Source organism: Varroa jacobsoni, unplaced genomic scaffold (genome assembly GCF_002532875.2).
Source record: "Varroa jacobsoni isolate VJ856 unplaced genomic scaffold, vjacob_1.0 scaffold_540, whole genome shotgun sequence".
NCBI lineage: Eukaryota > Metazoa > Arthropoda > Arachnida > Mesostigmata > Varroidae > Varroa > Varroa jacobsoni.
The window spans coordinates 130,339-155,299 of record NW_019213442.1 but is presented as its reverse complement, the minus strand read 5'-3'; the positions used below and the strand labels follow the sequence as shown (position 1 = coordinate 155,299).

The 24,961-nt window shown below is 40.4% G+C and overlaps 1 protein-coding gene across 2 annotated transcripts in view; it reads right to left on the bottom strand.

The window, feature by feature from the left end:
* LOC111261271 (uncharacterized) overlaps nucleotides 1-24,961 on the bottom strand; it is a 36,717-nt gene that overhangs the window by 1,956 nt on the left and 9,800 nt on the right. For both annotated transcript variants that reach the window (XM_086968630.1, XM_022834626.2), the window contains 2 exons: nucleotides 763-881; nucleotides 308-418 (listed from right to left, as the gene is read on the bottom strand). In XM_086968630.1, coding sequence (XP_086824756.1) covers nucleotides 308-418; nucleotides 763-858 — 207 coding nt within the window. In that variant the 5' untranslated portion in view covers nucleotides 859-881. The remainder of the gene's footprint in view (nucleotides 1-307; nucleotides 419-762; nucleotides 882-24,961) is intronic.

The following is a 24,961-nucleotide window of genomic DNA, read 5'->3' as shown; positions in this document are numbered from 1 at the left end:
TTACAGCGGGTTTTGAGATAAGGCCTAAGGGCAGAAAATAGGCATATTCGACAGAAGTAATATGTATTTCCGTTGAACACATTAAAGAGCTTGCTTTAAAGCGATGGGCTCACGCGATACGTCTTTACGCAATACGAATGACGGATGAATAGCGCAAAGTTATGCGCCTCACACAAATAGCCGTAAAAGAAATTTAAATAAAAAATTAATTAGCTTCTTGCGTGTTTAGGACAGTTCTGTACAGAAAAGGCGTTATGGTGCTTTATTTGATTTTTTTTGAAAGCGGAAACCGATATAGCAATGTTACCTTACTATCACAAAGTTGTGCGTTCTGTGGGAAAATGGATATACAGGTTCGGTAGCATGTGTGGTTGACAGAACGTGATGCAGGGACCCCTGATTTCTTTCGACCAAAGGCCTGCCGGTTCAAACGACAGCGATATATTTTATAGTGACGATGCAATAGTACCGGTACAAATACGATTTATTTTCTATCCACATTGTGCTTATAGCGCGGAAAATACCTAGGATTGCCCTAGATGCCTAGGACGTTGATTTTTGATAACGACTGTAAATAGCCAAATATTTCTACAGCTATGACAAAGTTTGGGTTTCAGCAGCTCGCGAAATTATTATTCAGTTGGATTCTTGTAAAATTATCGTACTGATGCGTCACTTGTGACTTTTAGATACATACACACTAAAAGTGCTCAAAGTTTTTATATTTTTTCCAAAATTTTATTTTTACACAATTAGCGTTACTCTTATTAGCAAAGAGAAGCGTTGCGCAGATAGCAGCCGTGACCAGTGACTCAGGTGCCATGTCCAGACAATCGGAAAGCTATCATCGTTAATCATCTGCCGCTTGGAAGGACGTAGACCTGTTGCGTGGTAATAAATAAAATGTAAGATTTGAGATCTAAACGTTAGTCTTCTAGATAATACGCCATTTTGCAGATTAAATATGTTTACACAGCATATAAGATTTCGGATATATGTAAAAAGGTTTAAATTTTTTCCCCTATCGATTTAGTTGCTTTGACACTATCGATGCGCCACCCACAAAATTATCAATGAAGTAGAATTTTCATGTTGGTGAAATCCGTTTCTAGATAAAAATAGCTAACGTATGCGCACGTATTATCTGTTGACGTTGACGGGTTGCGTGCGCACCCAGGCAAGACGTCCGGCAGCCTCAAGCAAAAGCTCGATTACTGCAAGGTTATTTCTAACCAAGTCACTTACAATCAATGTGATAAATGATACAACCATAATGTTGATTTTAAAAAGCGTCTTCTACATACACGACATGGTAACGAGACTTGTCGGAACATGTATACGCTCCGAGCACTAGTGATTTTAGAGATTTGAGAAGAACCACCTTGTTGAAAGCCAAATGATCTAAGTAAACGTCTCCGTATTACCTAGCCATTATCAGAAGGCCAAGAGGAGATATTATTGCTGTTTCCGTTTAGGTACGGTCCAAGAAGGACATCGTCAATAGTGTTCTGCAGGGCAAAGGTACTCGAACGTAACATCAATCTCGTTTGCGTTTCTGGCCACGCTGCGATAGTATCCACAGACAACACCAGTGTTCACATCGATGGCGTATTCCGGAACACATAATATAATTACTAGCAAAGGATTCAATAGTTAAGCAGCGGAAGATTCAGGGGTGATTGCCGGCTCGCGTAGCAACAGCAGACGTTTGCAGGGTGCTGTAGCGCCAAAAATGCCGTTAAGCAAAAAGATCTGACCGTTCGACCTGTCGCCGTTATAAGTTTTTCGTTATTATGCAAAAACAAACGACGATAGATAGACAAATTGCTCCCCCCATTTTGTTACAGATAACAGGAACCAAAATGGCGTGCGTGCCCTGTATTAAGTGACATATAGCAATATGTACAACTATGTATTTTATAAAGATGTGTAACAATACTAACTGTGTTTTATTTTCATTCGACTTCTGCATGCTATCGTTGCGTGAATTAAGTTACGATCTGGTCAACAAGTTATAACAATAAATTATTATCAAAGTAAACTTTGTTACTCGGTTATGTATACTTGGCATTGTATTTCGGCAAAGACAACGTCTTCAATCATCGTCAGTACTATAGTAAAGCACAGGAAAGGCGTGCACGGGGTTTTCATAAAAGCTCTGTCACTGTTCCTACTTTTATTGTATGTACATCGCTGATCAGCACAGAGACGACTATTAGAGCTATTCAGACGCTCTGACCTGTGTCGGAAAGTGTGTAATCAAGCATTAAAAACGCTTTTGGCCAAGCCTGCTCTGGGGCTGTGCACAAAGAATAATGGAAATTCATTTGCCCTTAGAGCTCAAACGCAGGTCATATGTAACGATAATTTTTAATTGGTCGAGCCGATGTAACACCGTTACTACCATGTCATCGTCACGCTAGCTGCCTGTAAAAATACATAGCATTACCATTATTGAATGTCGTATAGTCGGACCATTTTACATCACTGAACGGTTTTCTGCTCGCACACAGCTTTAAAAAATAGTGTTCCTACCTCGCATTTTGAATAGCACTTTCAAACTGAACTATTCTCTCTTCGACTTGTATGTACATTTGTTGTCAGGCTGTTGTTCCCTTTAGAAATAGAATACGAATCGTCCTCGAGGCTAGATACAGCAAATTTACGTCACAATACGTAACGGTATCCTTGAAGATTGTGCTGATCAAACACGGCATCGTGACGACGTACTTGTCTCAGTGGTTCATCGCTGGAAAGTAGATATTTTCACTACGGAGTATCGCGTAGGAAGTAACTGCAACAGGTGAATATCGTTAGGACTACTATCTGCAATCGACATATGACCGAGAGTAGTAAGTTATTTTTAAGTTTGTCATTTTTCCGCACATTCAATACCAACCAAATGTAAGCATCGCATTGTAAGGGATCAAGGAGAGCTCGAACTGATTTCATTCTGTTTCCTAATGCGATTATGCAGTAACACTTGGCTACGGTCGTTTGATTAAGTGACTTGAAGGGTATACAATCGTAGAGGATTTAGTACCTCAGAAACGTATCAAGCAATTTTTTCGTTGATTGGCAAACCACTCGTCAGCCTTCTTTGCTATCTAAACTGGACTTGAAACATGTCGACATTAATGCTAGTATAAAACAAAGCTACTTCATTACCTCCTTGGCATCGGGCTCCTGTAGTGTTTAAGGGCGGAACCTTAGGCTTAAGGCCGACGATTACTGCTATACTGCCATACGCTTTAGCTCGTATCTATGCAATAGTTTTATTAGGTTATATTTAGATAGAAAACAATGTCATTACAGTCGCCGTCAAATTTCCATTGAAGCTGATATAATGTGAACAAAAAAATTTTGGATAGAAAGGCCATCTCGCATAGACGTTCGGGCTTGATTGACGATCGGTCACAAACGCCCATCTGATTAGCTTTGTAGTATGACTGTGAGATGCTTGAAGGCCTCAGCAGGTCCCCACCATACGGTGACAGACATCCCCGTTGACGGCAAAAGTCCGCTCACAATCCCGCGTCTCTTATACGGTGTACTACGCTCGTACATCCTTCAAGATTTTATGTTCGATACTGCTGTGAAGCATCGTTCCAGATTTAACACGACCGCATCAACAAGTGGCGATGTTTGTTCATACGCCAGATATTTACCCTGTATTGTATTTGTTTATATCTAAAGAACAATCGACACGCTCAGCTACGTGTTACTCCGTCAGCCATAGCAATAGTTGACGGTATTCACTAACCACATTATCTATTGCGACACAGACCGTCTGTACGCGAATTCTCTTTGCTGACTAGGATAACGGTGGGTGGTTTGCGAAGCCATTATTGACAGGAAGCATTTGTTTCGTCCGTTGCATAGACTACCGCCGATATTCAAATGATACTGAGAGCCGAAATTGTTGTTGACACCGCTAGTCACTGTTCAGACGACAGCCACAACAAAGCTTTTTGTCCACAATGGCCTGAGCATTCGCTTCGTATCTCTGCCTTTCTTAGAAATGCTGGGCTGAAATTTCAACGGGGGCACGGGCATCGCTCGACCAGTTTATTGCAGACGATTGTAAAATAGGGCAAGTCTTCTCTTGAGTCGGCGGAATACAATATATCCAAATAATAAATAGCAGCCAGGCAGCGTTACACGCATATGGCCTGTAAAGGTGGATGCCTCAATTGTCGACTCTTCGTCATAACTCTGTATTGAAAGAGCAGCTCATTCGGCCGTGTCCTTTACAGATTTTATATATTATTTTGATTTTCGTTTTTATTCGTTTAGATAAATAAAGTGACTGATTCATAGAGTCGTTGGAAGAAAATGCTCTTTAGGTACGCTTAGAGCAGGCGTATTAGCGTGTATGAGAAGTCTAACTGTAGTCGTCTGCTCTTCACAAACCTATAATCTAAAAATGTTAAATTTAATCATCACAATTTGGTAAGCCTCTGTCTGTGCTTAATTCTAACCTTCTGTTCTTTCAACCGATTGCTGCCGGAATATACTAGGACTGGAGAATTTTTTATTTTAAAAAAATCTCACTTGTCTCATTTCATTATAAATATTATTTCGCTTTTATCGTTCTTTGTAGAAATTGATACGAAGAGCCTGTGCCTTCGTCCTAGAATAGACTATAAATCTAAGTCTACCATATAAAGTATGTAACTGCTCTGGTGAGTTTTTTTTGCGATTTAGCTAAAGATGAGCTCTTTAATTTATATAATAGTATACCCTTAGTCTTCTCAAAATCTTCTAAATGACATCAGCTTTGTACGTCAGACCTGAGTACTCGTGTCTGTTGTCCGCTCCCATGAACGGGATATCAAGCCCATCTTATTGTGATGATGTCATCGGGTAAAATGACCTCTTCTTAATACGATTATTATGGCCATCAATAGTTCCGAAGCAATTCCTAGTGACTTCGGCTACGAGTTACTATGAGCCTGCTCCATCAACCATAGCAACACCTGACGGCATTCACCAACCGTATTCGCAAAACTCGAAACATCTGTCTATTATTATCATCATCAATAGTATTACCCCCTTATTTCCGCTTGGTTTGCTATTTAGTGCTGTGGAGCTTGCGTATCTGTGGCATCTTGTAACTTATTCCTTCACTTCAAGCTGAACCTCAAGTATTTTAGTCTGCTCTAGTTCTAGCTCTATGAAAAAAGAGATTGTTTGGCCTAATTATGCGTGATCCTGCGTTCATTTTGCCGCCTCATAGAGACTCATAGAGGCCTTCGGGATTTCTCTAACCATCACCATCACGCTTTTAACGTTTTGATCCAGATAGATATTTTTTTGTCAATAATTATTATTTCTATCTAGAAATTAAGTTAACCGACCATTAAACATTTTCTCTACTATAAACATTTATTTAGACAGGGTTTATAGACAGGCGTCGTGAAAGGTATGCGAACGTTTTCCTTTATGATACGAAATCGTCACCTACTTTTAACGCATACGTAAGTCCATGAAAAAGTTCTACGAGCTCATTTGCCTTAAGTATAAGAAGTAATTTGTTTCTGAAAAGCCGCTGTTTCCATCGAGATAACTGTCAAAATAGTCATTGGTCAAGTTTCACAGGCTTTTCAATTTATTGTAATATGTAATACCCGAGGTTTTTGAGTAGCTACGATAGATAGCCCCGTTTTTATGTGTATCTTTTTATATTTTTGCCCGGTCACGACTGAAATTAAGTGTATCCATTTTGTAGCAATTTTGTTCTGACTTGGATGACTTGATCAGTCGAATTAATGTCGAATCAAGCTCTTTCCTAAATAGTTCATTATTTATCTATATTTTGCCTTCTGGCAACATGTGATTTATACTCTTTGATCTTCTAATTTGATCAGTATGTTTTATTTCAGAAAAATCTGACACGGACTCTCTCAGTTTCTCTTCTTCTTACTGTTATTTCTGTACTCATTGTTTATATACAAATTTTTTGCCGGTGTTTCTATGGTTAGAATGGTCAGTACATGATCCGTTCTCTGCTCGCGTTCTGGATTCTCGGTAGGCTGACAAATGGCGTTCTGCCTTCAGATTTATTACTTGAAAATGGCTTTGTTCGAAATCCTAAAAAGACGTTATTTTAAGAATATAATTATATGACACTATAGAAACAATTAATTTTTGGCGCTTTTATTGCTGTCCACTGTATATTTATATGCATGTTTTCACTATCAAAGGCAGTCAATCGCCAGTAGAAAAAATGGTTAGCCGTAAATAAAGTTGACTTCAATGAAATTTAGCAGACACCCTTAGCCAGTCACAGTCACTTTCAGTATGCGTATACTTTATCTAATAGATATTGCCGATCGTCATTATAGGTCTCGATGTATGCGAGCAAGCCAGTGTTACTACATTTTTTCTTCCTTTAGAGACTTCTATAGGTTTTTCTTGTTTATATAACAAAAAAAAACAAACAAACAAACGTTCTCTCGATGTTTAGTGTGTGTTAAATTACTATATTACCGATGAGTTTTTATTTTTTCTCTAACGTTTCCTGCCATGTCAAGGCGACATTGCCGCGCATGCGCAAACTGATAGCGCAATTCGACTAAAATAACTACGACGACGATAGAAGTACTGAACTGTACATTTTTATGATGAATTCGCTCATCAACGATCAGCAAGGACACACGCTGGCAGAAGAAACCTCGCTTAGCGCGTCGTGGGAGGGATCACGAATCAGTTGCGTAACTCGAAAGCAGAAATAGCTAGCAAATAGAAGTTTGTGAAAGACACTAGGCCAAAGGTGCTGGTCACGCTGTTACTATACTGGAAGTGTTTGCCTATCGCGGTCTTAGGGACTGTCAACGCTGACTCGGCTGTTGCTGGTACGGCGTTAAAAGCTAGCACTGCAGTGTAACTCTAAAGGCGCCTAGCTACGATTAGAGGAAGCTAGCGTGAAACATGGATCGGCTTGTTTTCTTTGAGTGAGTCCCTGGGGCACGCCATATTTTCTTTCTAATCTAAAGGGTATCGACGAAAACCGTTGACTGTTTTCGTCCACCTACATTATGCATTCGCTTAACAAGCGATTTGCCTGCGTAGCAAAAGACATCATTTAAAAGCGTTTATATATAGCGAAAGCTCAAGTACTTTGTCTACGTTTCAACGTTTTTAGCTTTAGCTGTAAAGCTATAATGGATTGTTAATTGTATTCGTAAGTAGCATTTGAATAGCTCCACCGTTTCGTCTGTACACTGTGCGCTATTCAATGCGCCCTATTACCATACTGGCTGACAATGGCATCGACGATTTTACCTCCAAAAGCGATTTTTTTTCCCTGACCAGAGCCCTACTGTGTGTCAATAGACCCAGCGTCTTTTAGTTCCGTCCCAGCCTCTTGCGATGACGAGTAGAGGAACTGTAGCCTATTGCCAACTGGCAACCGTTTGGCGAGTTCCTTTCTTCTTCTCAGTCGTTTCTAACCTAATAAGAGCGCGAGAAATTGTTCCGAGTTTGACCGCGTCGATATCGTTGCGGGTTCGCTCTTCGCAGTTCCGTCTAAATCGATGTTATAAATAAACAGCTATTTTGCATGGACCGTTGACAATTCAACGATACTATGGTCCTATTGCGATATGATGTTTGGCTTCACTTCTAACGGTCAAGATCAAATAGGCAGAAGAACGACTGGGACTATTGTGTCCTTGAAACGTTCTCCACTAGACGATCGGTGAGAATAACTGAAAAAGCGCCACCCAATACGTTAGTCAAGTTGGACACAGATATAGATTTGCAGACCGAGTCGAATCGGCAGCTGGTAACCCGTGCAGTTGTAGCCATAACTGAAGGCGAACGATTGCTCGACGAGAAGTTGTTATTCTGGCCTGGCATGAAATTTCGCGAGGTCTTTTTGTCATCGCACCCGATACATTCAAATCAAGGATTCCCAAGTAAACAAGACATTGAACTCTAATCCTTTAGCAAATAGGTCTGTCGAAAAGATAGGTGAGGCTGCTCCGATGTTAAACTTAACTGTAAACTAATTAAAATCGTTCATTAGTTCTGTCCGTAGCATGCTACTTATAACTAAAATTAAATAAATGCGGTAACGTTCCGTTGGTTCTTGGGATTAAATATTAGTTTATTAATCTTCATTGGCAATTACGACGAGGCTGTGGTTTTATGAAATCACCGAAAAGGATTGTTTTTCCCGGACAATAAGACGAAAAGGTGATCATTTGAACGAGCCAATGGTGCGTAAAAAAAAATTGAAATTTCCACAACTGTTTTCGCCTAGGCATACATATATTTCAGCGGATAGAATGCAAAAGGTCTTACTCGTACAGATATACGAATCTGTACTTCAGCGCCTCTCTACTTGACCTATTTAGTTCCTAGAGAGTGTCGGCACGAATTCAATCTAATTTAGTTTATTTCTCAAGCTGTGTTTGAGGCCAATGGTAAAAGTGACAGATCCTGCATTGCTGCCACATGCTCCCTCTAGAGGATTTGCGACTCTGCGTAACGAACCATCTTATAATGTGCTCAATAATAAATATGTATCACTGAATGTCACTCTAGGCAATCCTGTGAAAAACACAGTTCATTAGTAAACATATATTCTGCTACGAGTTACGAAATATATTCGCTACATCGTGTTCGTTTGCGTTAAACACAGCCGGCGCCAGTCTGACAAACAGTACCGGCCATCGTAACCGTCCCCACGTGGCACGTTTAGATAAACTAGTTGTGGTAGATAGCTCGTTATCGCTTGCTAACTACGACAATTATAGCTGATATGTAGTGGCATTAGCTATTTCTGGGTCTGAATTAACGTAGGTACAATGGGCCAAATGTTCCTAGTGCTGTTCATTAACGAAACGCCTAGTCATTTGGTGATTGTATAATTGCTAGCAACAGAATACCTTATGTTAGGCCCAAAGTTTTTACTTGTCCCGCCACTTATTTGAAAAAGCCTTACTGGATGAAATCTGTATCTGACCGCCTCGAACCAACGGTCACTAAGTAATGAGCCAATGACTAAAAATAATAAGTTGAGCAGAAAAATGCTATAGTTGGGAAATTACACGAATGTTTACTACCTTGAATTTATTGTGCATTGAACCATCTAGTCCTTCTTTATTAAATGGTCATTTCTTTTTTGCGGTATTTTCCTAGAATGTACTAGAAAAAAATACGTAAATCAAAGGAAAGCTAGTTAGTTTTATGAATTTGTCAAATTTTCGCATACTGTGAGCAAATAACATGCTCCATGGGATTAAAGGTAGTAGTTTCATTCAATAAATTATGCCATAAAATAAATGTTGTAACTTGCGTATTTTTTTTTTTTGTAAGAACCCCCGCAACTCTCTACTAGTTGTCTTGGATCAGAGCTGCTGACCGACAGAATTACGCAGTGCGCCTTGTTTGCACAATATGCTTGTGTAGCATAGGAAAGAAAATGATGCCATGAACCTGGAATGTCTTTTAGAATAATGTAGGTAGTTAGTGAAAACATCGAACTCTCTATTTTATTTTTGCTAGCCATGCCCATTGAACCAAAGTTCTTGAGGCCGGATGGGGGACCAAAAAAATTGATAATGGTTACATGAAATCAACCCATTCAACTTGAGCAAATTGACACAATATACGAAGCAACGGTAAATAACGGGACAACAGTCCCTCAGAGCGCACTAATCTGGAGAAATCAAACATTGTTTTTCTAGGCCTTAACCCAGCATTTGTCCCTTTGTTAGCTTTACGGGTAAGAACTGTTTAAGTTACAAACATGTCTCTAAGTTAAACAGGTAATCAGGTCATGACCGCACTATCACGGAGACTTAGCACGTGTATAGGCATGCTGCTATTGCTGTATCAATGCTAACTTGCTCCGTCTAACAACCCGCCATTACTAACAATTACCGTACATGCGTATTTTTTTACTTTTAATCTACTCAACAGAAATAATACATTGGCAAAATACGCAACGTTTGAAACTCGGCTTTACCTAAAGCGTAGCTGAAAATTTCATGTTTATAATAAAGGCTACTTTGACAAAAACTACAAGGCCAACGTTTGCCAAATTTGACTAAATGACTCATTAAAAAAATAAGAAAAAATTCTGCTTGGCATCCCTAATGATTTCTGCATGAAGGAATTTCATTGACGCTATACTTTATATTCTGTTTAGAAAAGCTGTTTTTCTCGCTTTGGACAATCTTAAGTTTTATAGCTCGGATATATCAGATTTTTGTTGATCCGTACATTCCAACAAAGGTTTTTTGCCTTTTTTCCTTGCCCACCAAAACATATTCTCACATACCGTATCTACATAGTGATGACATGACTTTTTTCAAGAACGGAAGCTAAATTGCTATATAAAAATACGCGCGAATGGCAACAGCTACGTGCGTTGTATGTGACTGATAGACCAGCTGATAGCGGTCGTAACTCTCCTAACGCGTTGGGCACAACCAGTGCAGGACAGCTGCAGTGTTGGAAACTACCCAGAGTCACTGCTGCTATTTTATCCTATAGCGAATCTCGCTCAAAAATTGATCGCAATGGCGCGTTTTCGGAATGGAGAGTCAGCCATGTTTTTTTCGAAGCAGAAGTATAGCAACGTGAACGTTGAAGCGATTATTCAGAATAATTAGTAGTGTGCTTGTAAGAAACTAACGCTAAGTTTGAATGCATTTCAACAAAGTTACCTGAATTTTCTGTTTTGCCTAAGGGAACTTAGTTGGTTGGTAAAAGCCTAGGGGAAGAGGTGAAGAACCGGTCTTTTTCTCATGCGAATTTGGTAGCCTGCAAGTTGGAATAATGCCGCTAGGCTAGAAAAGAGTGTTAAAAGTTATATTAAGTTAGTTACCTCGTAGGCATATACTACGATCAAAACAAAATTCCAATTATCGTGTTTCAGTCGATTCTAACTTAAGTTGAACATGGCCTTTGTTAAGCGAAAACTTCAAACAAACTAACACTAAGTGAGATTCTGCGACAATCCTCATTATTTTCCCCGAGGCAACATTTTACAGGTAAGTGAGATGGCAGCATTACAGTTATCGGAACAGCCCTTTTGCAAATACTAAAAGTGGGAATAGAATTTTTTTTGTCAATTTAAAAAGCTTGGCAGCACACGATCCGCATACACGATGGCCTGATTCTGAGCTCCAGTTGGAATTGGAGGGTACCACTTACTATAGCGAATCCTCGTCAAATAATGCTAGCCTTCACTTGAGATCGCTCGTGTTTATTCCGCTATCTATTTTGACTCCGTTGCTTTCTTTCTAGTTGTTCTTTCCTTCCCTTGGATTGCAAACCTGACTGTCCTCGTTTGCGTCTCTAAGGCTTCTAACTGTTTGCTTTCCTAGAGTTCGCCCTGTATTTGAGGCGTAACTGGGTCAGCTTCATGCAGTGTGGCAGTAGCTGACTATGAAGCAGCTGAAACTACTTGGCCGGGCTTTTATTGGTTAGGTTTTGATTTCGCCTCATTATCTTTACCTGGTTTAACTAAGCTTTTAGCTTTGCAGATGCCTCTTTTCAGAGCCGGCGGTACCGTCTTTGAGGTCTCTACGGGCACGGACAAGGAAGTCTACAGCCTCTACGCTACCTTGCATCTGTTAAGAATCAAAACCAGAAAAGGTTTTGATTTTATTGTCAGCTTTTTGATCGTGGCGCTGAGAGGGTTCGGTTCCAGTCGGGTCACAGTAAACGGTTTGCCCTCCATTGCATTATTACCATCGCTGGAATAATACAGTGATTATAATGGTTTAGAAATATGGCTTATCACGCCTAATGCGTTGCGCTTCCAGGATCGTATACATGCTTCGAACAGAAGATTTCGAGTCAGCTGTAACTTAGGGCTATGGTCTGGGCATAAGCTTAGTTATTTGGAGATAAATAACTTTTCCGTGAAAAAAAGCCATAAGTCATCTTTTAAATTAACATTGGGACGTATCGATGTAGTCGAGATACATTTGTTGCGATTTATTTACAAATCACCCTGTTATCATGTAGGCCGAGTTTAGTGGACCCGGATGAGACTGGCCGCGCGACTAAGGCCAAAGAAAAGAAAATACCCTACTTCTGTTTCTGCATTCCGAAGGCTTACGCCGAGTCCTGTCTCCTGATGAAAATTCGAAGCAACGCTAAACGACAGTATCACAAGTTAAAAGGAACAACAGAGGCTCAGCATATGAGAATACGTTTCGATTATGTTGTAATTGTTCCTTTTTCCATTTTTAAATTCACCTTGATAACACGTTGATAAACGGAAAGTTAAACCATTGGGAGTCACTCTGGCACATATCTTCATTCAAAGGCAAAACGAGGGTTTCTTGAACTTTTAGCCTACAAGTCAAGGTAGACCGTCACAGAGTCCGGTCCCTCTTTGGATTATACAACAGGTGTTTTTCTTTTGAACCAATTATCTATCATTCTTCCTAAGTCCTATGGTCACTAGAGATGCAGCACTATGTTCAGAACGTTCCCTGAAAAACAAAAACTTCGTTGCCGATCAACTTTTCCATTCATTTTTCTCAAGCCAGTTTTAAAGGGTTGTTGTTTAATGCGCTACCTTTCCAATCGCGTTATCGTGCGCGTATTTCCTAAGATTTCAGTTTCCGTTAACGCTTCATTTGTACAGGCGGCCATTGGCGCTGTTTACCACTTCAGCATGCGAAATTATTGAGCTAGGACATATGCACGTAAATCGTTGAGCTACATCATGATGCACATGGAACGGCCCATGAGGCAGCCTTACTAGGACCAGCGCGAGTCCCTCAACTATATTAATAGCCCAAATAATGGTTGTCTGTAACGAGGCGTAATCTTCTCTATCTATCTAATAAAATTCTTAACAAATCGAATCAATTTATTACTAACGTTGAACAGCAGCGTGCAATCAAACGTAAGCTGAAATGTTACGTTTTCGAAAAAACGGAAGACGCAAAACGTTACCTAATAAACTTATACAGATACATATAGTTTTAGGCTTATTTATTTCTATTACATTTGTTTCTAAATTACACGGACGAAATGGCTCCTGCTTCTGTCATAAACTCTACACTATCTTGCTAATAATACTGAGCAATTTGATCATATGGAGCGGAAAGACAATATATATATATATATATACGCAAGCGGCCAGGTCTAGTCTCTACAAAGTACGTAGTATATTTAGCTGGTATTGACTAAAACGTCTGGTTTATGCCATGCGCTATTGTAGATTGACATAAATAGAAACCATAGAGGCTTTCAAAAAACGAAAAAAACTTGACCGATAAAAATAAATATATACAGGGTGAATTTTGTAGAAAGTGGGTTTACAGTTGTTCATATTTGTGAGATATATGAATATAGTTAGCTCAAATCATAGTTTAACGATGCCAGTTATTTGCGGTAGAACAACTGCTTAGTAATTGGCTTAAGGCACTTTGTTATTATTAAGGCTGCAGCATGATCTGGCCATTAGGCGGTGCCGTTACGTCGTTACGCGTGGCAATTTCGGCTCAGACTTTCAGCTATTACGTACATCGTCAATATAACCGTCAGATAGAACATCTAGCTTTTTTTATGCCCTCATGAGTTTCGTAACTCGAAATAGAATCTATAAAGAAGCTACATAAGTTCTGCACAAGCAAAGAAAAGATTAGGTTCAGAGTATTACTAGCGTAAGTATATATGACTATTTAAGGTTACCATATAAATCGGTGCAGGACGTTATCTTTAGGGGCAAAAATCGGCTCAGTCTGACATAGGTACTACAGCGTATTATCTACGTATCAGGGAGGTACACATTTACCATCAGTCTGACCTAATCTAAATGTTACTGCTCTCAGCTGCAAAACCGATCATGGCAACTACACAGAAGAGTATTAACCTTGTAAGTTTATGAGATAGAAAATGAGAACGCGTATGAGCAAATTTAAAGCGGCAGACTTCTCGCACGAATCCAGTTCCTTCGTTTCGGAAGGCATTTAGAATTATCTACGCGACTTTAAATAACTGCGTTATGCGATCGTCGAACGCTTAGCCTAATATAAATAAACAGCCGCCAATCTATATATCTACGATGTAACCAAAGGCTGATACAGGCGTTAGAGCCTTCTATCGGGTAGATTATACTTATATTATTCAATCTAGTTTAACAGACTTAACTATATATACAGTGCTTAAATCTAGCTGCTGTCAATGAAGTCATTAATCGATATCAGTCTCTAAAAACGTTGGCGTGAATCATAGGTCTACCTTTGCCAGTTGTAAATCTACATGTTTTGCCTTATCGGCTTCGAGTGTCAAAGCAAACCTTTCAAAACTGTTTGCCCCTCGTCGTCTGTCTGCGTATCCGTCAATAACCGAATATGACGGTAAACAAAATCTATTTCATAGAATAATTTGACATTTGTTCTACACAGGAATATATATATATATATATATATATATATATATATCTGGATAGGGGCATGCGTACCCACATGAATCAAGCCTATGCAAAACTGCTCTCTCATAATGTTCTAAAATTCTTATTTTATACTATGCTTGTTATTAGAGAAGAAAGTCATATGACCAATACGCTGAGCGTTTTTTTTTACTACTTTACTAGGGGCCGACTGGCGTATCTGCTTGTAGGCCTACAAATTTCCGATGCCTTTAGAAGGCTTTCATTGTGAAAGCTTGAATGTTGTGTCGGAATAACAATCCTACTATAATACGTTATAAAACAAACAGGAAAGAAAGGCTCACATATTATCAGTAAAAGAAATACGGTAAATACAAAACGTAATAGAGCTAGGTGCGTTTTGGCATTTGGATGGCCCAATTTCCAACAATCAAATTTAGAGTTTGTAGTGCTAACTACCGTATTAGATGTACAATAGATACTGTTCGATCCTAAAAAGTGCAGGAGCTGTGGAATTAGAGGAGCAAGTTATATAATTACGTATAATTGTTGTGTGATCATTAGATAACTGAATCGTGTCGCTGCCATATTTCAAAATGGTCTCGCGTTAAGGAATAATAGCCAGCAACCCAGAGATCTGATCAGAATGAGCCGTACTGTCAGAGAGTACATATTCGTTCAGGTCACAGATAGGTAGCAACATCGTTGTCCTTCTGATTGGCACTTTTAAGCTCGTCATTGACGCAGCTTGGGCTTTGCCTACCTCCACGAATGACTACGCCTTTTCTGAGGCCAGATTTTAGCATATTCGAGCTAATTAGAAGCTTCTGTAAGTTGTTCCGAATTAGGTCTCTGCACAATTTACTAACACTAACGGTAGAAGCTAACCCCACGTATCCGATCCTAATATTAGGTTGAACCTCTTTTTAGAAATGTCTCGCTTTCCTAATACCAGCTAGAGAGGCCATTGTTACCACGAGCGCCATCTGTTTTTAGTCTATTCGATTGTCCTGTTAGGCCACTGACAAAAATGGCTTTTGTTCATGCAAACTGCGTAGCATTTTTGTGTCGTTGGCGGAACCTAAGGCAGCGATCTTCTTTCTGTCCTTTTTTCAGTCAGACGCTGGGCCGTCCAAGTTATCCTGCGGCCACTATTAATGCAAAGCACTATATACTGTCCATTGTTTCGGTTAAGACTAATCAAAATCGATGAGTTAGAACTTGCCTGGGTACAATATACCTGGCGCTTCGGATGCGTTCCTGTAAGCAATCTTGGCTAGAAAATGATCTGCCGTAAAGGGCAGCTCACTCTTGCTTTCTTGTACAATGGAAGCTTGTCTACACTGATTGTTGCGTATTGACTAAAATAGATACGAAAAGAAACGCGAACGATCAATCACGCCACGCTAGATAACACGTTACCGTACTACATGTGCAATACCAACAATTCTATTGGTTGACGTTTCGCTATCACGCTAAAATATCATAAATGAATATTTTTTCTCATGAAAATAAACATAAACGCTGTTATCCAGCTAACAGCGACAGGCGCATCTTTTGACTACGCGGAAGTTTTGGTCGGAGTCCTTGAAGTCGCCTCCGGGGTCATTAGACATTGCATGGATACGGGCCGCCGTAACCACGCAATCGAACGGTCCAAGCATGTCGAAATGACCAAATTGGCAGTAAAGTTGGTTCAATCTATACGCGTGTACACAACCGGTAGTTACGATAGCGAGCCGACAATGAGAGAATCGGTAGAGGTTTTTTTCCTTGTGAGATTTGGGTCAGGGTGTGCACATGCAGGACACCATGTTTTAACGGGACAAATGATGCCAGCACATCGAGCTAACTGATCGTATTTGTTCAGGTGGTCCGCTAGTTTAATTTTACTAACCTTGTTGATTGATACATTGAACGAGCCGAGCTTCGGTTTTCTGCCGTTTATTCTGTTCAATTTAGAAATCACACCAGTATCACTCCACAGCCGTGTCGGCTGAACTTACTTTGTAACATGTAGAAAGTTCCTGATTTGATCGACAACTATTTTATGAGTAAGTTCTTTGTCACATATTTTCTAATCGGTGAACTGAAGATTACCGTATTAGAAAACAGGTAGAAATAAAAGAGTCGCAATACGTCAGCCGGCTGGATTGAATCATACATCAATGTAGATTATAATGCGTCACATATAACGGCTCTACGGTGTGCTTTTACGGGTTACTGTGCGGATTTAAGATTTAATGCCTCATCAATAATCATTACTATTTGAAGGGTGTCCTACTTCGGCTGAAGCATGGCTTCATGGAAAATGGAGCGTCCTGGAAATGCTCGAGTTGAGTTCAATTCAAGATTGATATCGTATAAAGGAACATATCAACTGGGCTAAACCGCCCCTGCTAAGCACGGTTTTCAGTTCACAAAAGTCGGATTCAGAATTTCTGAGATATGAAATAACTGCCGTATTTTATATTCAGATATAACTGGGAAGTACTAACAAAATAGCATCTGTGTATTTATTGAGTTGGAACGAAATACCGTCTGCGTTTTGTTCATTACCACGAAGACTGTCACGCAGGCAGACAGACACAATTAACTCAGTTCCCTCAGACTTAATGAATATTTAAGGTTAACCGCTGTTGATTCGGGCCTAAGATCATCACTTCTGTCAACTGGCTGACCCCTATTGTCAGACAAATCCCCAGATCATTGACTTCTGCAGATTGCCTTCTAGAAATTATTTTATATAATATATAATAATTTTACAGCAATGCTAGATGGCAATTTGTATATACGTCATATAATATAGGTAGCAAATGGCTTTACAACAGTACAAAATAGTGGTCGTGCAAAACATTGACAGACCTATATAATAATCAGGTACACAGTGAATTCGTCATGCTCGTTTTGTTGATTTGTTGTTCCATTGAGTACAGTGACAACGCATGAGCACTTCCAGCTATTCAGCGATCGATGTATAGCTCAGAAATAGTAAGGATAGGCAAATTTCTGCAGTAGCAACCCTAGTAATCTCATGTTTATCCGTAGGACCAGTTTCAGTTAAGTGTTCTATCTTCCAACACGCATATCTTAGCTCAAACGGAACGATCCAATTTACACCTGTTGGACGCAACGGTCAAGCAAGATGTATTCGCAAAATGTCGAAATGAGTTCGTACTAGATGCCGTTAGCTAGCCTTGGAGCACAACGGTAGCCGGGGGATTTTTGGAGAAGGCCAATGTAATTGCGTCTTCATTTCAGGTTCATTGTTACGTTTACGTTCGTTTGTCAAAAAAAACATATAGCTTTCATTTCGGTTTTATGCCACCTAAAGAAGAAAATTCGCACGTGCCCCCGTTTTTTCGAGCAACTCATTTATCAGTATGAGAATTCTTTGAAACCAGTACAGTATACTTATGGTACAAAGCTCCTCCGCGTCGACATATACGAAGGAATGAAACACATGTGCCACATTAATAGTGACATCACATTTGATTTCAGGACAAGCTTTGAAGCAATTTACATTAAACCCTTTATTGTTCGTGCTTTCTCTTACGCAACAGATTAATTCGCAGTTATCCGCGCTGAGCAATGGCAACCAGCAAATATCAAGACCCGCTCCAAAAATACAGCCGCATATGGGAAACAGCATTAATAGCGGCAAAAATTAATTTAAAATAACGGCCGCTGTTCATCAGCGTTGTGAAGCTATCGAGCTTCGCATCGTCAAGGCCATCGTCGGAAAGATTAAACGTGTGCCGCAACCCCGCCACAGGCGATTGGCCAGCTGACCACGGATCCGGCTTCTTCTTGAACGGCTTCCACCTGTTGAACCACCGAAAAACGCACCGCTGAAATATTCGTTCGTTTTTCTAACTCTTTTCCGCCAGCCAACGCGCGTTTCCGAACCAGTTGCAACGTTTTCAATCTGTCCAGCTTATCGGCGCTGCCTTATCGTTACGCCAGTGAAAATATCGAGTTGACTACTTTGTTGTCCTATGCGACATTGTTTTTCTCTGGGACGTATATCTGTGTGTCTGCATACGTGCGATTTACCTCTATACGAATCTAGCTTTCTCTATGCTCGAGTCCCGGGAACGCTTTTACTGAACGCGATTTGGCTACAACGGCCACGGCGCCGTTACGCCGCCATGGTCATCGCGCAGCGCCGCACACTCCCATACTCTACCGCGAGGCAAGTGTAAACATGAACGCCGGCTGAAAGCTTTGTTTCCAAGGGGGCCAGAGGAGAGGGCGTTTCCCCCACATTTGTACTAAATGCAACGGTGCAATACCTGCTGTTACCCCTCTGGTAGCAAGCAATCAGTGGCAGCTTTAAAAGTTAGTGATCTGCTGTTGTTGACATTGTGGTTTTCAAGTCGGTACTTGGTCGAACCGTTGACTGTGAACAGACGGCCGGTCACTAGTAAAATCGTATTTAGGCAAAAATAGCCGCTTCTGACGTTTAATGCTGGTCCTTGCTCCTTTAGTATTCATCGGAGGCGCAATTGTAGACTGGCATGATGCCATGCATGACCTGGTCTGATCAGGCAGTCAGACGAACAATGTTATCGTGGTGTAATAACGGCGGCGCCCAATTTAATAGAAGATCTGCATAGAAGGATATAAGCTTAAGCGGGGGAAAAACGATGGCAGATTAATATAGAGAGTAGGGTCTTTTTGAGTTGAGTTGATTTCTATATGAGGAAGAAATGTATCAGTCAAATTAAGGGCGCGGTAGCTATCGCCAATGCATGGCTGTTGTATCGTTGTTTTAGCCCTTCTTAAGCAGCCAGTACTAATGAGTAGAAATGGACGACTTTAATACGTGTACCTGTTTGACCTCACACCGAAATAAACGTGCGAGCTCTCTGTTATCCGCTATAATCACCAGATAGTACTCCCACAATACAGCGTTTTTTCAAACATATTGACAACCTCTTAACAGAAAAACTATTTAAAGCTCAACGTGTTTCTCGTTGAAACCTCATATACTCACATACCCCAGTGACTCCTATAACGGCAGGATAGGTATGTTTTTTATGACATTTGTATGGCATGAAACAATTGATCATACTTCGATTGAAGATAAAGGAACTGAGCCAGCGAAGAGAGTTCGAAGAGTTCACAATGTCACGACCTAATAGATGCGAAGCACTACCTTAGAGACAATGACGCTTTTAGGGAAATAAGCTTCCCAATCCTAGCTGTTCAGAATCTGATTAAATACATGACAATATTATGAAACCGAGGTAGCGTGTAAGATACCTAGCAGCTACCTGTAATTTATCCAGCACGCTTCCAACGATCACTCAAGGTATTTTAATCTAAGATACACTATTACTTTCGTCATGCCATTCGGCGGCCTATCTAACGAATAGCGCCTACTATTTATAGTGGGAAATAATAGTAATATCTTAATAAAACGTGTAACAAGAAAAATGCAAGGATAGGAAATGTCTATTCAGCGCTGACTAAGAAATAAGGCAAAAAATAATTTTAAAAAACATTAATAAAAAATTGACTGTAAATGCGTCTAGGTTTTGCTTGCCAAAAGGATGCTATCTCTAAACGCCGATGCAGTTTAAAAACAGCGAACTTGGTTAGCACGTTAAGGGTCTAAAACGACTTGAAAAGTTGAAAGTCCATAGATATTTCTGAGACAATAAATAAAATTCGAAATGTTTTTGTATGACACGCTTACTTGTTCGGATGTTTGTGGCCCATCTTAACAGGCAACGAGGTCATAAGGTGTTTGCTGGCTTTTTTCTTCAGAAACTCTTAGGCGGCGTCCAGCGACTTCGGATGGCACATTGGATTGGGGTAGACCCTCCAAAATGCCACCTTTGCTTGACACTAACCCTGAATTAGCCATGTCGTTTTAAAGGTCTGTTGAATAAAAGCCATAAAAGTTCAACGAGATCCACCCCGCATAACCTTTCTTCTGGCAAGTTTTTGATGTTGTACCGAAGAGGCAACTGCAAGAGCTTGTGCTCATAGGAACAGCAGCCTCAATAAGTACCTCAAAAAACCTAGTAGATGGGTAGATGAGAAGCAACAGGCCATGTTCGCAGAATGAAATAATATTTTATGAAATGAGGACGACTAAATAAAACCCAAAAACTTGAATGGGAGTTAAATGGCCACGAAAGTAACAGCAGGCTTTATAAAGAAAACGGGGATACAAAACATCCAAGAATGAAGCTTGTCGAGAGACATGTATTCGAATCTAGCGATTTGTTAGAACCGGCTGTACATTAAAACTAACTTAAAGCCGTTGTTGCATGTTACACAATGAAAAATAAGCCCCCGGCTTTGTCTCTGCAGAAAATAAACTAACAAAAGACGGCCCATAGTAAGCTCTGCGATACTGCAATCCCTCTGATATTAATACATTTAAAAATAATTATGACTGTTAGTAATAACAATTGTTGCTTGCGTAGGACCCGCGACGCTATCCTAAGGCGTTCACTATATCGACTCACTCTCGTTGTTACGAGGTATTACAGTGGTAATTTTTGGCTTTGTTGTATTTACGGCCTTATAGCCGCCGTATTTAACACAGTGCGTTGTGCCCTTGTTTCTACTATATAAGCGGCGGATTTGAAACTGTTATTTGTATATATATAAACATGTTGCCCATTGCATTGTAAAGGGAAATAAGAAGAGACCGAATCGTCGGCGCTGAGGGACCAGCTACTTTGAGGGTAGACGAGGTGGTCGGTTAAGCTACAAGGATTAGGGCCACTGTGGAGAGTTCAAGAAAGAGCTAACCTGGAATACAGACGGTTTTAAATTATATGTTGGGTCCAATATGTGGGAACACGGCCAAGTTTTACGACGCGCACCGATATATATATATATATATATATAGGTATATATTGCGTGTACAGAATCCGTGTTGATTCTAGATAGAAACAACAGACTCGTTATGACGAGCAACGGTGCGTCGTTTTAGGGCATTGAGCTAAGGACAACTATTATCTAATATGTATGTGCTGGGCGCGGCGTAAACAAGATTATGGATCAGAATAACTTTCATCGACGCTATCCTTCGTCGTAACTGAATACGCGCTGACGAAAGGCGCGGGATCATGTAACCGCAAAGCATAACGAAAAATTAACGACAGAAAGAAGAGTACTTCAGATCATTCGGTTCTGTCCGAAAGAGCATTTCCGATGATCTATCTGGTTTGGGTCAAGCGGGACGTTAGCGAAGAAGCTGAATGTGGCTAGGTGAACGTTGTTACAGATTATTCACGACGACCTCAGATGCACGGCATATGTTACAAGGGTCAGACGGATGCTTTGATCGGTATCATTTTTGATTCAGCTTTTCCAAAAGTGAATTAATAGGTATTTTTCGATTTTCCTTCGACGAAAATTTCTCCATGATGCAAAAATCGACAGTAGAAACAACTGTTAGTATCGGCGAAAGAATTTCTCTGCGTGTTCTGCAACACCTCGTGCAAACGTAGAGAGGAAAGCCACAGTCTTTGAACAAGACTCGTCTGATACGATCGGTGCAGGCTTAACTGCTTGAGAACATGATCATGTACGGCCGTCGAGTAGCTCAGATTTGAACCCCTAAAATTACTATGCATAGAGCATTTTGGAGCTAGAGTCGAGGATACCCGGCCTGACAGTACCGACTCGCTATCAAACGGGCGTTCGCCTACCTGCTATCGAAAAAGTCAACAAGGTGCGTTCGCAAACAAGGGATTCTGCAGTAAATATTTTACCAAGTAAATAATACCGATTAAACATAGATAATCGATATGGCCATCAAAAATTAGGTGTTCAGCGTGCGTGCAATATTAAGTGGTGAAGCGTACGCTGGGCGTCACCCACTCTTGTAAATGGGTCATTGATTGCAGTAACATATCCTTAAGAGATGACTGAATCACCCGAATTGATCGCGCAGTTTGAGCAGTCAAGGCACAGGTGGTGGCAAAAACGCTGTATCGTTGAAGAATTTGATATCACCGTCTATATGGAACACTGAAGCAGTATTCTTTCATACGTAAGCCTTTTAAACGGTTTTGTGTTACTGGCTATTGTTTTTAACGTGAAATGACAAAAAGGGTGGCCGGATGAGAGGATACACTTGGTAGGACAGTGCATCGTTCCTGCGAGAAGTTCATCTAATGCGCGCTGGCTTGCGCCAAAAACATCTACTGGGAGTCGATACAACTGGTCCTAACTCATAGAACATTTCATTAACATATGAAAGCGCTCTTAGGGAGGGATTTGGTGATAATCGGGGCTGAACGAAATGCACGAGTTAGACAAATGCACTTTAAACGGGATGAAGTCTGAGAGTGTAGAATTTGCCCCCTAAACATCGGAATATCATATGAGGCGGATTGAATTCAAATTACGTCGCGTCAGACTTTCTATTTTTCGATAAAATACGAACAATAGAAATCGTTCTTCTGTTCGACTCTGGGATCGTATCACGCGCGCTTCGCTCACAGATGTTTGAAGTACTACTACAGAGCGGTACTCTCTTCTGCCGCAGAGAGAGCGACTTCGGGTTAGCGACGGAGTACTTTTCTGCAACTCTTAAAGCGACACTAACCCCCAGATAAGACTCTTCCCATATAATTCCTCATTTTATTATTTTAGCAACAGGTTTAATAGGTCTTTCAGTCTACCGGAACGCATAGCTGCATTGGGCCGCCAATAGCACACATATGAAAATAACACACACCGTCACAATCGACTATAGGACGTACGAAGGGACGAACGACGATTTTGCTGCAGTTTTAATTTATTTAAATTTATTTTTTTTGTTTTTAATTTTTTTAAATTTAAATATTTAAAAAAATAAAATAAATTTAATTAATGATGATTGATCTGGAGGTCATGGAAGCCATTGAGAAAGACCGAGAGAGCCACCGTTCGACGAGCTACAAATGCCTCGTAGCCGATTCTACCTCTCAGTGGGGGCGATAGCCATCGTTTAATTGGAATGCAACGGCGAGCGAAAGTGCTAGTACGATACCTAACTACCCGGCTGTTTTTGACCCTTGCGTTTGATACTGTTTCGTTAGTATTATTAGGTAATTCGCTTTCCCCAATGGCATAGCATACCATATGCATGTAAACATATAGTCCTGTTATTTCTAAACCGCAATGGCATAGCATACCATATGCATGTAAACATATAGTCCTGTTATTTCTAAACCGCAATGTGTCAGAATTACGAAAAGGATTATGCTGTATTAAATATCGGCCCTATACGGCCATGTGTATGGTTGTATGACCAGATCGGAGGCTAATTTGTTTGTCATAGAAGCAGTCTTCTGCGTGCAACCCCGCGAATGTACGTGTACACTGTAGCTGGGTTTCGCACTTGATTACTATAAGTACTAAGCACTAATTATTATTATAAGTATGCTCAAATAAAGGTAACGTCTCCTTCTTTTATTTCTTCTTTTCTTCGATATCTCCTTTATTTCTCTCGGTTGTGGGGTGAGGCTTAAGTAACACTAAGAAGGTATCATACGGTAGTCTTGCATAGATTACATGTTCGAATCTGGCTATAATCGCAAAACATCTTGCGGAGATTTTTCTCACAAAAGAACCTATATAGTAATATAGGTTATCTAACTGACACATACCCTAAACGTAAATACGACAGACTAACCTAGAGCCCGCAAAGGTACAAATGTGAATGACACAAGTAATGTAGACCTGTGCTCGAAAAATGAGGGTCTGAGATGTCGCAGACACGTGACAACGTCTAGAAGCAACATAGCGCAACCAATTCCAGTCACGTTAAGGATCTGTGGCTACAAGGTTTTGCATGCGCGGCCCATGGTATCTTTCGTAACGGTGTCGTGTGAGTCTCAGGAGCCGAAAGCCCTGGGGCACCCTAGGCCGAAGCTCAGTTAACGAAAAATCTCAAGACTTTTTTTTATCGATCAGCTGGTTTTAGCTTTGCTCAAGTGCAGTTCAAAGTAATGCTTACAGCATAACTTTACGGTGGTAACATTAGTATTCCCTTCCGTTTTTTTTTTGCCAATTATAAACTGAGCAACCTCGTATCTCCTTGTCTGGTAAATTTTTGGATGCCTTGAAAAGGAAACATCCTAAGTGATTACCTTTAAGGGCTATAGTTGACGTAGGAGTGGACCTATTCGGATGACCCTGTCGTGGATTGTATGCGGGAGCAAGCAGAGAAACCTTTTTGTGCTAAATATATATTTACTCTAAACAAAAACAGAGACGCTAAAGTAGACCAAACTCTCTTAATCAAAGATATTTCCTGACAAATTGGGTCTAAGTTGAACAGACTTTTTGGGGCTTAAATTTATGGAGGTGAGGACGTGGGAACTTAGATTCGCACTCATAGTGGAAGTTAAATTGCTTAAGCAGAGGTTTCTTAGTACCGGATACGTGATGTTCTATAAGATATCTGGAAAATACATCGATTACAGTCCCCAATAAATCGCAAGCGTCAAAATACCGGTATTACACCGACCCATAGTCGAAGAAGGCGTTCTAATGGCAGTCAGCAGAAATCCCTAACGAGGTAAAGATACGGTCACAGCTATTTGCTACCTTTCTGCAATAAACCGG